The sequence below is a fragment of the Erpetoichthys calabaricus genome, chromosome 15 (assembly GCF_900747795.2).
Source record: "Erpetoichthys calabaricus chromosome 15, fErpCal1.3, whole genome shotgun sequence".
NCBI lineage: Eukaryota > Metazoa > Chordata > Cladistia > Polypteriformes > Polypteridae > Erpetoichthys > Erpetoichthys calabaricus.
Genome location: NC_041408.2, coordinates 37,448,092 through 37,462,255, shown reverse-complemented (window position 1 = coordinate 37,462,255; position 14,164 = coordinate 37,448,092). Strand labels below are relative to the sequence as shown.

General features: G+C 37.8%; 1 protein-coding gene across 3 annotated transcripts in view; it reads left to right on the top strand.

Annotated features, from left to right (window-relative positions):
• LOC114665813 (ewing's tumor-associated antigen 1-like) overlaps positions 1–14,164 on the top strand; it is a 67,193-nt gene that overhangs the window by 35,011 nt on the left and 18,018 nt on the right. For all 3 annotated transcript variants that reach the window (XM_028820439.2, XM_028820437.2, XM_028820440.2), the window contains exon 5: positions 456–2,041. In XM_028820439.2, coding sequence (XP_028676272.2) covers positions 456–2,041 — 1,586 coding nt within the window. The remainder of the gene's footprint in view (positions 1–455; positions 2,042–14,164) is intronic.

Below are 14,164 nucleotides of genomic sequence, written 5' to 3'. Positions count from 1 at the left end.
CGGAACACCCGTGAAATGTATGCATTTCAAATCATGGTATTTCATTACCTATATAATTCCTTACAAATGCATCACCAGATAAACACTTCAACACAGACATCAGCTGTGAGGATTGCAGCAGGGTCATGCCTTCTTCTGACTGAATGGGGGAGGGGGATGTAGCAGGCTGTGTTCTGCTAATGCACACATTTGCAAAACAAAAACAGTCTATTAGCTCAGTGACAAGAAGCTATGAGCTTCTTGGCATATAGTATGTCAGGAAAGTTTAAGGAGGTCAGGAACAATGAAAAAAATCAGAAGCTTCAGGGATTCTAGTGTTAAGGAGAAGTGTCCACAAACCCCTTTCTTGATGAAACATTTGGTGCTGCAAGAATAAGCAGGGTCATTTGATTTTTAAAGTGCAATGCGACAGATATTAATTGATAACAATATATCTTTTTGTTTATTTTCAATAGGAAGAATAATGTAGAGGATCTTATCAAGCTTGCAAAACAATTTGACAAAAATATGACACAACAAGATAAGAAGCAAAGCTCGAAAGTTAATCACAAACATTTGGACCATATTCATTTGGCAGAGTCCAGTGAAGAAGGGAAATCTCAATCAAAAGAGTCAGTTTTATTGGAAATCCCAAATGTTGTAATGAATAATTCTATTAAAAGTCTCAGTCAACATTCTGTTGATCCGGATGTTGAAGCCTTCATGAATGAGATTTTTGATGGTCCAACTCAACATGCCAGTGGAAGTTTAAGTCAGAATTCATCAAGTTCTTCACAAGACCAAAACACTTCTGTAACTGTTGGAGTGAGGCAGACAAAATCTTGCACAAATGATATTAAACATGAATCTAATGAAACATCGGGATTTGAGAATAAGGAAAGCTTACTCAGTACCTATTCACAAGAGAATCCATCCCTTTTCGTTTCAAAGCCAAAATTAAACAAATGTGAACTATTATCTGAATTGTCGAAGTCAAAAATATCAGATGGTTTTGATGAAGACTGGGATAGTGATGACTTAATTAATGATTCTTTCATTATTGCAGTTTCCCAAAACCCAGAAGCTGTTGAAGTTCAAAAAGAAAATTGTATTCTGATCAATGAATCAAGTAAGACAAACTTACAAGATAGTTCCAAGCAAAATGTAATTTCTATATTTAGTGACTCAGCCTCACAGAAGGCATTTAACCCTGCAAATAACAGAGGGCAAAATCCAGAAGTGCTTTGTGTATCTGGTAGTAATTTTCAACAGTTTAAGTCAAAAACTGAAATGAATAGTAACAAGACTTTTATGTTTAATAGTTCTACAGAATCTTTGCCATTGCCTTCATGTGTTTTGAATAAGGGCTCTCTAGAATTAACAGATATACTTGGCAAATTTCAAGGAGATAAGTCAGAACAGTTAAAGCCAACAGCTAAACAGAGTAAATCATGTAAATCACTTGGATCTCTACAAGAAAATGTATCTCAGTCAGATAATTTATGGGACGATGTGGATGACGATGAATTATTGTATCAGTTGTGTGACGATGTTGAAAAGCTCACAGATTCCCAGAGTGGTGATCCAAGAAGAAAGAGTACAAATTGTGTTATTTCCAATGAAGCTCAGGTAATCACTCACAGCAAAAAATTGAGCTCTTTCTTTTTGCCAAAAGATGTTACGCAATCAAGGAATTCAGTATATTCTGGAAACAACGATCAAAATAAAAATGAGCTGAGCTCTGCACATAAGCATTTGTTTAATCGGTCCTATTCATATCCTGGAAAAAGTACTTGTTTAGGAAATGCTCCATCTAAAGGTATACATTGCCTCAAAACAGCTATTAATAAACAAGTTGTTTCTGAAATACTGACATCAGAGACAGGCACCTCAAATTGTAGTTCAAAACGAGCATTTACAAGCATAAAAGGCTACTCTGCAGTGTCTTCAAGCTACAGTACTCAAAACGTACCGAGTGGTTCTAGAATGAGAAATGAGGTGCTAACTGTACATAATCCCTTCAAAAGGCATCTCTCAGACCCTGTGGCACTAACAAGTAAAGGTACGTGTTATTTTATATGCAAATGTTTTTATCCTTTTTTATATTTTAAAGATTTGTAGTGATTTGTTTAAGATTTGTTGAGCAGTATGTAATGTTACTTATGAATACCATGAATCAAATTGGAAGAGCTTAACTTTATTGTAAAACCATAAACAACAAAAGCCCATAATGTAATTTTACTTTAATGCAAGAAAAAAAATTCATCTATACAGTGCTCTCTAATGTTTGTGAAATTCTTGCACACTTTTTGTGAATACAGTTTATATACCTGTTCCAACAGCAAGCACATACCATTAGAAAATGTGATTCCGGGGCAGGAATTGAGCCCTCAAAGTGTAATTTCTACTTTTGTGATATATAAACATTTTTTCCCTGTTCAGTTTTATATATATTTCCCATCTAACAGTGCCAAGGGGATTGTTTTTCTGAGCATGTCTGGGAGCATCTGGGAGTTTGAGTTTAATTAGTCCCAGGAGCCAATTGTCTAACGCCTAGTATAGTTTAAAAAAAAAAACAAAAAAAAACAGGAGACTGCAGTATCTGTAGATTATGTACCTATGATTTTTAAGTGTGAAGCTAAAGGGATTAATTGTTTATTATAGGACAGTTTGGAAAGTGTTGTGTCATTTAAATGTCAAAAAATAAATTAGAAATTTTGTTAAAAGCAACCTACCCAACTTTCTATACCTTACCTCCATATCTATCTCGGAGGCAGCAGTGGTTAATCGTGGTGAAGACTAAGGAGTGTTTCAACAATATTTACATTTTTTTCAAAAAAGTTAACCTTCAGTAATCCTGGGGAAAGGTGGGAGAGGGACTTTTGAATTAACATCTCAGAAAAGATGTTTTTTTAGCCATTCACACTTAGAATACACTTTAGTTAGACAGTATACAGTGGGTATAGAAAAGAATCACTCCTCTCAAAATATTCACATTTTAATACTTAAATGAATGAATGAAAAATATTTCTCAAGCTGTATTTATTTACTCAATGCAACTTATAACAGCCAGGTGAAAGATATAAAAGAAACAGAAAAAAAAAACCAATCACTGATATGGGTAAATGATCACCTTTGCAGCAATAACTGCAACTAAACGTTTCTGGTAACTGTTGATCAGTCCTGCACACCGGCTTGGAGGAATTTTAGCCCATTTCTCAGTACAGAACAGCTTCAACTCTGGGATGTTGGTGGGTTTCCTCACATTAACTGCTCGCTTCAGGTCCTTCCACAACATTTCAATTGGATTAAGGTCAGGACTTTGACTTGGCCATTCCAAAACATTACCTTTATTCTTCTTAAACCATTCTTTGGTAGAACGACTTGTGTGCTTAGGGTCGTTGTCTTGCTGCATGACCCACCTTCTCTTGAGATTCAGCTCATGGACAGATGTCCTGACATTTTCCTTTAGAATTCTCTGATATAATTCAGAATTCATTGTTCCATCAATGAAGGCAAGCTGTCCTGGCCCAGATGCAGCAAAACAGGCCCAAACCATGATACAGCCACCACCATGTTTCACAGATGGGATAAGATTCTTATGCTGGAATGCAGTGGTTTCCTTTCTCTAAACATATTGCTTTTCATTTAAACCAAAAAGTTCTATTTTGGTCTCATCTGTCCACAAAACATTCTTCCAAAAGCCTTCTGGTTTGTCCACGTGATCTTTAGCAAACTGCAGAGAAGCAGTAATGTTTTTTTTTCTTGGAAAGCAGTGGCTTTCTCCTTGCAACCCTGCCATGCACACCATTGTTGTTCAGTGTTCTCCTGATGATGGACTCATGAAGATGAACATTAGCCAATGTGAGAGAGGCCTTCAGTTGCTTAGAAGTTACCCTGGGATCCTTTGTGACCTCACCAACTATTACACGCCTTGCTCTTGGAGTGATCTTTGTTGGTCGACTAGTCCTGGGGAGGGTAACGATGGTCTTGAATTTCCTCCATTTGGTGGAGTCCAAACTCTTTAGAGATGGTTTTGTAACCTTTTCCAGCCTGAACAACTCTTTTTCTGAGGTCCTCAGAAATCTCCTTTGTTCTTGCCATGAAACACTTCCACAAACATGTGTTGTGAAGAGCAGACTTTGATAGATCCCTGTTCTTTCAGTGACACAGGGTGCCTACTCACACCTGATTGTCATCCCATTGATTGAAAACACCTGACTCTAATTTCACCTTCAAACTAACTACTAATCCTAGAGGTTCACATACTTTTGCCACTTACAAATATGTAATATTCGATCATTTTCCTCAATAAATAAATGACCAAGTATAATATTTTTGTCTGATTTGTTTAACTGGTTTCTCTTTATGTACTTTTAGGACTTGAGTGAAAATCTGATGATTTTTTAGGTCATATTTATGCAGAAATATAGAAAATTCTAAAGGGTTCACAAACTTTCAAGCACAACTGTATACAGTTTGGTGATGAGGCCAGATAGTTTGATTTTGGTCTCATCTGACCATAACACCTTTTTCCATTTGGCCTCAGAATCTTCAAGGTGCATTTTGGCAAAGCTCAATTGAGGCTTGATGTTGCCTTTCTTGAGGAGTGGCCTTTTTTTTTTTTTTTTTGCAACATTTGTGGAGCATTTGTGAAATTATCATATGCACACTATGACCACTTTTTGCCAAAAATTCCTGTAATACTTCAAAGTTACCATAGGCCTCTTGGTATCCTCTCTGACCAGTTTCCTCCTCGGTCTTCCAGTTTGCAGGGACAGCCTGATCCGGGAAGTGTCCTAGGAATACCAAACACTTTCCACTTCTTAATTATGGACTTTACTGTGCTCCTAGGGATTGATAGAGCCTTTGAATTTTTTGTATACTTCTCAGGAGTTGTGCCTGACCACAACTTGGTAGATTGATTTCTTTCAGTCGCACTTCCAAGCACTAAAATTCTCTAAGATCTCATTAACACTAGAATTACCAGAGCCTACGAAAAAACTCGTAGATCCGGCCCACCTTAAATCACTTCTTAAATCCGTTCACACCTCTCCGCCAGCGTCTTTTGTCCTCTAAATGTGCTGATAAAGACATGCTGCCAGCAGCCGGCTATTCCATCCCCCCACCGACGTAGAACGTGCACGAACTTCTCCCAGCTCATGCCTTGATTGATTATCTGGGAGTGACTGGACTGTAGTTTTAGAATGGAAATAATAGATCGTTATTTGGAACACAATCATTTCATGTGTGTTCTGTTTCTACAGTAATCTGTGTAAACTCATTGTTAAAACAGAAACTTTTTCATATTTTAGTAATGTTACAAAATGTAGGCATAAAGTATAGAATGTGTAAAGCCTGAGTTCCAAAGATCAAATAAACACTTTCACAAAAGGTTCAAGGATGATACAACAGTTTCCGTGGCGTAGCGCGCTAAGATTTGCTTTTCAGATCGCAGCAGCTTTGCTGTGCCTCACAGACCAGCACAAGTACAGACGCAAACCAAGTGCATGTGTGTACTGTATAATATTAACAAAAAGAGCAGCTTACTACTGAAAACGGCAAATATAGGAGTGAGTGGGGATCGAACCGGGGACTCTTGATTACACTTAGTTTGCGTCTGTACTTGTGCTGTTACTTAGAGAGTCAGATCGGGGGGAGGGGTGATGTTAGAGCGCGTGAGCTTATTCAGTGCAGCAGGAACAACGCACATGTTGATCTTTTTTTTCTTTCAGTACATGTGCCTTCCCTGTTTATTTATATATCTAGTGACTTCTCTGCATGTCTGTCTCTCTATTACGCAGTGCTCTGTCTGTCTGTGTGTTATGGATCTTAAAAATAACAGTTATAAGGACAGTTGTTCATGTTAATTGCAGTCTCAATTGTTAAAAAAATATTTTAAAAGGAGCATCCCACATGAAAATATAACTATCTCATTAACTGACAGTGCATACCAATTTATAAATTTTATGTCCGTTTGAGGTTAAAAAGAAAAAAAAAGTAATACTTTATCCCCAGCGGGGAATCGAACTCAGGTCTGTGAGGCACAGCAAAGCTGCTACGATCTGAAAAGCAAATCTTAGCGTGCTACGCCACGGAAGCTGTTACATCATCCTTGAACCTTTTGTGAAAGTGCTTATTTGATCTTTGGAACTCAGGCTTTACACATTCTATAGTTTATGCCTACTACATTTTGTAACATTTATTACTAAAATATGAAAAAGTTTCTGTTTTAACAATGTGTTTACACAGATTACTGTAGAAACGGAACACACATGAAATGCGTGTGTTTCAAATAACGATCTATTATTTCCACTCTAAAACTCCAGTTCAGTCACTCCCAGATAATCAATCAAGGCATGGGCTGTAAGAAGTTTGTGCACGTTCTAAGTTGGTGGGGGGAATGGAATAGCCGGCTGCTGGCAGCATGTCTTTATCAGCACATTTAGAGGACAAAAGACGCTGGCGGAGAGGTGTGAACGGATTTAAGAAGAGATTTAAGGTGGGCTGGATGCACAAGTTTTTTCGTAGGTTCTGGTAATTCTTGTGTTAACTAATCTGAATGATTACAGTTGATCACAGGTGGAAGCCTATATGTTCCAAGCATTCCATAATTCAACTAAAATTTTTAAATTTAATTTCATGTATATAGGAGTCACGTCTGTTGTCTGGAGATACTTTGGATTTAAAAGGTTGGATGTGGACCATTATGTTCAAATGTGTGAATACTGTTTCTATACTACTGGATAAAACTACAAGCCAATTGTACTTATTTTTTTCAATACTGTGTAATGTACCTGGGTACTATGTAATAGCGTGACGACATGTTGAATTTATTCTTGACATTTCCACTTTAATGTCGACGCTTAGGACGAGAATAAAGTCGACATGTTGACTTTATTCTTGACATTTCTACTTTATTCTCGCCGTTTGTCGAGATTAAAGTCGACATGATGACTTTATTCTCGTAATTTGTTATTAAAGTAGAGCATCGTAAACTAAACTTCATCTTAAATTGACTATTTACTAGATTTTCTCAAACCCCGCCATAAGTTATGTAGCACATTAAATGCTTTGTGTTAAGTGTTCCCGGAGCCATGTTAATCGCTACGTGCTTCTTAAAGTGACTTCCTCTTGCACTAAGAGGAGGTGCAGGCAGCACACAGAATACATTAATTTCATGATATTCCTACTCCCTGAACATTTAGAATGCTAAGATAAATACTTGATATCATTTTCATGATGAAATGCATTAAAGCATGCATGTATTATGTGGGGGCACGGTGGCATGGAGGTTGCACTGCTTCCTCGCAGCAATGGGGTCCCAGGTGTTCCCCGCTTTGAATTTGCATGTTTTTCTGGTGGGTTTACTCTGCATGCTTCAGTTTCCTTTCAAAGTCATGTAGGATGTGGGGTTTTGTTATGCTATATTGACCCTGCTAGTGTATGTATTGCTCGTATTCACCCTGCGATGTGCTGGCACCACGTTCAGGATTTGCTCCTGCCTCGCACACAATGCTTACTGGGATGGACGCAACCCTGAATGGATGGCATAATTAAACATGTATAACGAAGATTTTTTTAAAGTTCTGAACACTCTGTGGTCTAAGTTTATAACTATGTTTAATTTCACAAAGACGTTTATTGTGTGATGATTGGTTATGTGGAGAAAGAAAAAGGAAAGCTAGGAACTGCGGGTTTGGTACATCAGACAGAGACAACACGCATGCAATAAAGAAAGCCTGCTCAGAAGAACATGCATTGAATTCTGTGTTCGTGTCTCCAACCACCAGATCACAAACCCAATATTTACACAATATTTAAGTTAAACCTGTGCGATACCCATTCATACATCCAGTTTTTTGGAGCCTCGTCACACCTGCCATAAAGTTCTCTATACTGAAAATACACCTGGGGACCCCTTACTGCGAGGGAGCAGCACTACCGTGCATGTTTAATACCTGCTTTAATGCATTTCATCATGAAAATTTATCTTAGCATTCTACATTTTCAGAGAGCAGGATTATCATGAAGTGAATGTATTCTGTGTGGCGATCGCTGCCGGCGCCTCCTCTTAGTGCAGAGGAAATCAGTTTAAGAACACAAAGCATTTAATGTACTACATTAGCTTATGACGGGGTTTGAGAAAATCTAGTAAATTAAACATTGATTTTAGGATGAAGTTTAGTTTACGACATTCTACTTTAATGACAAAATAAACTATGAGAATAAGGTGGAAATGTCAACTTTAATCTCAACATATAGGTTTTTTTTTTTCTTCACCGTGGCCCTAATACGCTTCTATAGGGCTATACCACAAATAGCATTATAAATGCAAGTTGCAGTTTTATTATTTATGTATATAGCTTAGCTTGAAGCAAGGTCCATGTTAATGCAGTTTGCCTTAATGATGGTTCAGTTGGTAAAGATGTCATCACCAAGTTGCACTTGTTTTAATTTATTTTAATTTGGTGAATACTGTGTAATGCACCTGGGCTTTGAAGTCTTGGAAGTAATAATATTATTACTGGAAGTTGCACTATTATTTATTGTATTGTTATTATTTATTAGTTTAAATATTTTGCAGTTTAATGATGGTAAAGTTGTTTAAAAAGTCACTTTAACATGTCAGTGGACAGAGATTGTTAACATTAACAAAGTGTAGTTGGTTTACAAAAAAGATTTACTATTAATTCCTTTTCTAAGACATGTTCAGTGCAATACAACTTTTGACAAGCAGCTCTGGATATTTTACTAAGTCTAAATGCCTCTTTGGATGGTTGAAAATATGTTGTCAAAATTTTAGTTTTAAGTTGTTTGCAAACTTTGTTCAATAAAAAGGCTCTATATTTTGACTGCATCTGTCATGCAATATAATTCCTTCTCTTCATTAGTGCCACCCCCTTGAAAACTATCACTTTATGGGGCCATGCAAACCTGTATTGATACTTGTGTGCACATTAAAATGTTTTTTGTACAATGTACAGTTCTTATGTCAGTGGAATAGGTTATTCTTAGCCAGTAATTGATGTGGAAAATGTGGTTAACATCCACTCGTGCACGGGGAAAAAATACAGTCCAATATTGTGAAACCGGTATAATTTTGAAAAATACCTTTATATAGAATTTTGGTCATACCGCCCAGTACTACACTAAATTGACATAATTTTGGACAAAAATCTTTTAATACTTATCAGGCAGCCTTGGTGTCACCATCAAATTCTCCATGTTCACCATAATTCAAGCTGGTAGTACACCAAATACTGCCAGTAATGGATTAGGAGTGATTATGATACATCACTCATGCGCATAAATCATCTTGCCTACACATGGGATAAAGATGCAGACTTTACAGGAATTCAAACCTGAGCACTTCAATCTGTGAGGCAGGAACACTAATTACAATGCCACTTTCTCATCCTGTTTCAAATAGTGTGTGACATATAGCTAAAACTACATTGATATATTATATGACCTAAATTAACTTTCTGTATGGGTTTCTGGTTTAGTCACTATAATTGCCCACAGATGGGAAACTACTTGTGCATGATCCTCTAACATGAAAGCATATAAGTATATTTTGTAAAACAATGCATTTATGATTTGAAAATACTGTACAATAATCCCTCCTCCATTGCGGGGGTTGCGTTCCAGAGCCACCCGCGAAATAAGAAAATCCACGAAGTATAAACCATATGTTTATATGGTTATTTTTATATTGTCATGCTTGGGTCACAGATTTGCGCAGAAACACAGGAGGTTGTAGAGAGACAGGAACGTTATTCAAACACTGCAAACAAACATTTGTCTCTTTTTCAAAAGTTTAAACTGTGCTCCATGACAAGACAGAGATGACAGTTCCGTCTCACAATTAAAAGAATGCAAACATATCTTCCTCTTCAAAGGGGTCAGGAGCAGAGACTGTCATAAAGGCAGAGGAAAATCAATAGGGCTGTTTGGCTTTTAAGTATGCGAAGCACCGCGGCACAAAGCTGTTGAAGGCGGCAGCTCACACCCCCTCCGTCAAGAGCACAGAAAGAGAGAGAGAGACAGAGAAAAACAAGCAAGCAAAAATCAACACGTGCCCTTCGAGCTTTTAAGTATGCGAAGCACGGTGCAGCATGTCGTTTCAGGAAGCAGCTGCACAAAAGATAGCAACGTGAAGATAATCTTTCAGCATTTTTAGACTAGCGTCCGTATCGTCTAGGTGTGGGAACCGCCCCCCTGCTCAATCCCCCTACGTCAGGATCAGAGAAAGTCAGCGCAAGAGAAAGAGAAATGTAAGCTGGGTAGCTTCTCAGCCATCTGCCAATAGCGTCCCTTGTATGAAATCAACTGGGCAAACCAACTGAGGAAGCATGTACCAGAAATTAAAAGACCCATTGTCCGCAGAAACCCGCGAAGCAGCGAAAAATCCGCGATATATATTTAAATATGCTTACATATAAAATCCGCGATGGAGTGAAGCCGTGAAAGGCGAAGCGCGATATAGCGAGGGATTACTGTATATGTTTTTTTTCTATGGCTAGATCAGGCTTCTGTATGAAATGCCATTTTGTGGTTGCATTGTACAGTGTTTCGATATGGACAGATTTTAGTTGCAAGTCATGAAGATTTCCAAAGGTTCACACTATATGTGAAAGTGTGCACTTGTATGATTTTTGATAGCACTGTACTCCCATCTTGTGGATAATAGATACTGCAATTCAGACTTTAGGAAGAAGAGCAGCTTTGACAGTAAATTTTTCAACTGACTAGTTGCATGCAGATTAACAACTTATAAACTTATATCGTACACTGTTAGAATCTGAACCTTAATTTTCTTTGTGGTTTTAGATGTGCAACACACTAGACCCAAGTATGTTTAATAACAAAAGCTCTTGTATAAGAGTATTTTTCTGGAATAAAGCTACCAGTCTCTCATGTGGCAGAACAGAGTAAATCGACTGATACATCACTTCGGATGCCTGTGGAATCTTATTTTCACCACTCAAAACATTTTATTGTGTTGTTTTGCAGTAATTGCTGTGTTATTTAGCAAATGTTTTGTGTTATATTGCAAAGATATCACTTGGTTGCCACTGGTATTATCTTGTCACTACACACCCAAAGAGTGTATGTGCAAGTACCGAAAGATCGAGAGTTGGATCGAATATAGATGTAGTGTGCATTCAGGTCAGAAGAAATGAACAGACAATTACAGGCATATCCGTTTATTCTTTCACGTGCTGAGGGGTAACCATATTTCAGGGTAACAGGGACCCAGTCATTATTCCCATAGCACTATGCGCAAGACAGGAATCAATCATGGTGGACAATACACCAGACCTTTGCAGGGCAAAATTGCATTAAAGCAGAAAAGAATGTGTTGCATGCAATCTAGTAACAGGAACCTATACATAAATTAGATTGTATAGCCAAAAGCTTGTGTACACAAACCCAAAACTACCCAATTGTTGAATTTTGAATTCAGGTGTTTCAGCAGCACCCATTTGTTAAGAGGTGCATAAAATTCAGTCTCCAGTGACAAACATGGACGGTAGAATGGGTCATACTGAAGACATCAGACTTTAAATGTGGCACTGTCCTAGAATACCACGTTTGCCATAAGTCAGTTTGTGAGATTTCTGCACTGCTATATTTGTCCTGTAAACTGTAAGTGATATTATTTTGAAGTGGAAGCATCTTGGAGTCGCAACAGATCAGTGACAAAGTGGCACAACATGCAGACCTGCAGGGTGGGGCCACTAAGGCCTAGGGTATATAGCGCTCAACAATCATGTATCCTCTGTTGCATCATTCACAACATAGTTCCAATCTGCCTCTGGAAGCAATGTCAGCATAAGAACTGTGCATCGGAAGCTTCATTAAATGGGTTTCCTTGGCCGAATGGCACACAAGTTTTGACTTTTGTGTTGTTAAACATACTGCCATTGGACTTTGTAGCAGTGAAAATGTTCTCTGGAGTGATAAATCATGCTTCACTATCTGGCTTTCTGAAAGATAAATCTGGGTTTGGTAGATGCCAGAAGAACACTACCTCCAGACTGCACAATGCGTACTGTATTCTGGAGCTGATTTTTAGGGTTTAGGCTAGGCACCATGGTTGTAGTGGGTTCTGTTAATACCTAAAAAAAACATCTTATTAGACAGTTGTTTGCTTACAACTTTGTGGCAGTGGTTTAGGTATGGCCCTTTTGTGTTTCAAAATGACTGCCCCAGTGTACCAGATGAATGAAGGCAAGGCTTGACACATTTAGGATGGAGGACCTCGAGTGGTCTGTACAGAGCCCTGACCTCAACCCCATTAAACACCTTTGAGATGAATTGAAATGCTGAATACTATTCAGGTCTTCTCATACAACTTCAGCACCTGACTTTACAAATGGTCTTCTGGCTGAGTGGGCATACAGTCCCACAGTCACATACACTCAGAAATCTTGTTGGAAGCCTTCCCAGTGTTAGGGTTTCAACTCCATATACTGTAAATGACCATGCTTTTGGAATGGGATGGTAAGGTGTCCACAGACTTTTAGTCATATCAGCATATTGGTTTATTTGTGGCACTTTGGATGCGGGTGTCAATTTATGTTGACACATACAGCTGTAGGCGGATGTCAGTATCTAGTGGTAGAGGGCAGCAATCAGCTGTAAACGTCAGAAAAATAAGCTATTATGTTTTAGTTGGACTCTCTTTACTAGAGGGGAAGTTAGCTTTATTTATTTGGACTCTGTTCCTTCCGCTCACATGAGTAGGGAAGGAAGAGTAAATAAGAATGTGGAGGAAGAAATTTTACATGCACATTTAGTAAATCAGTGTTCAAGTTCAAATTTATTGTTGCATAGGTTCAAGGTTCACCCTGAGTGAGTGCCCTGTTTTATGCATGAAATTGACAAGATAGACACTTTTAGCACATATAGGTTTGCAAATTAATATATTTTCAATGATTTACAATAATCTTTAGAAGAAAACTAGTAATAAGGCCTTTAATTAAAACTGGTGGATATCATTTGTTAAAACGTGCAAAATATAATGACTTTCAAGACATATGAAACTATAAAACAAAGTGTTTGTGATTAAACTACACTTAAAGGTCTTAAGAGATAAGATTCTAAAAGCATGACATTCTGTATACCTAGAAAAAGGGATGGATGCAATTTACTTCAGTTTGAAGGGCTAAATGTATTTTGTTAGCACTAGAATCCCTGAAGCTTACGAAAAAACTTGTAATTCCGGGCCATATTAAATTCCTTTCATCTACCATCAGCGTCTTTTGTTTGGTAAATGACTCGATCAGCATAAGCAGACTGCTATCCCACCCCTAGACCCCAGCCCCCTCCCAGACCTGACAGAGCAGAAGTCAGTCACAAAATTCTCAGAGCTCAAGTGTGTTTATCTGGGTGTGAGTTTCCTGGAGTTGTATAGGGTAAATTTATATTGTTATTTGGAATACATACATTTCATGTGTGTTCCGTGTCTACAGCAGTCTGTGTAAGTGTAGGATGACAAGAAATTTGAGGCAAGAAATGCTGAACACGTGCCTAAATCAAACCTTTTCCATGTTTTACTAAAAATGATGTAAAGTGTATAATGTGTGAAGACTTTAGTTCATATATCAAATAAACATGCATTTTTATTCAAGGGTATAACCAAAGAAAATAAAAATCATTCAGTTTGCATGTTGCTGTCAATGAGTTACAAACCCAAGCTCAAATGTCAATCGACAGAAAGTTGATATGCATTCTTGGATGGTGAGAAGGTAAAAACTGCTGCGTTATAACCAAAAGGTTCCAGGTTTGAGTCCGGGCGCTCTGCGTTTTGAGTAGTGAGCTGCTATTATTATTACTATAATATAATAGCAATAGTATAATAGACTGCTGTACCGCAACACAACTGCTTGGCACCATAAGTAAAATGGGACTTCCACCTGCAGCTATAGTCACTTCAGTACGCAAACAATTCTCTATGCTAGTGTTTAGTTCTGGCAGTGCCATGCTGACTGTGTAGTAACTTTGATCTGCCTGATCACCCTTTTTATATGTTGGGGTAATACTTGCAATTTTCTAATCCTTTGCACCAAGGGTTTATATATGTACTCACTAACTTCCTTAAGCTCTCATGAATAAATATTATCTGGTCCTGGTGATTTGTTTGATTTCAGCCTAATCTGAGCAATACCTCCCC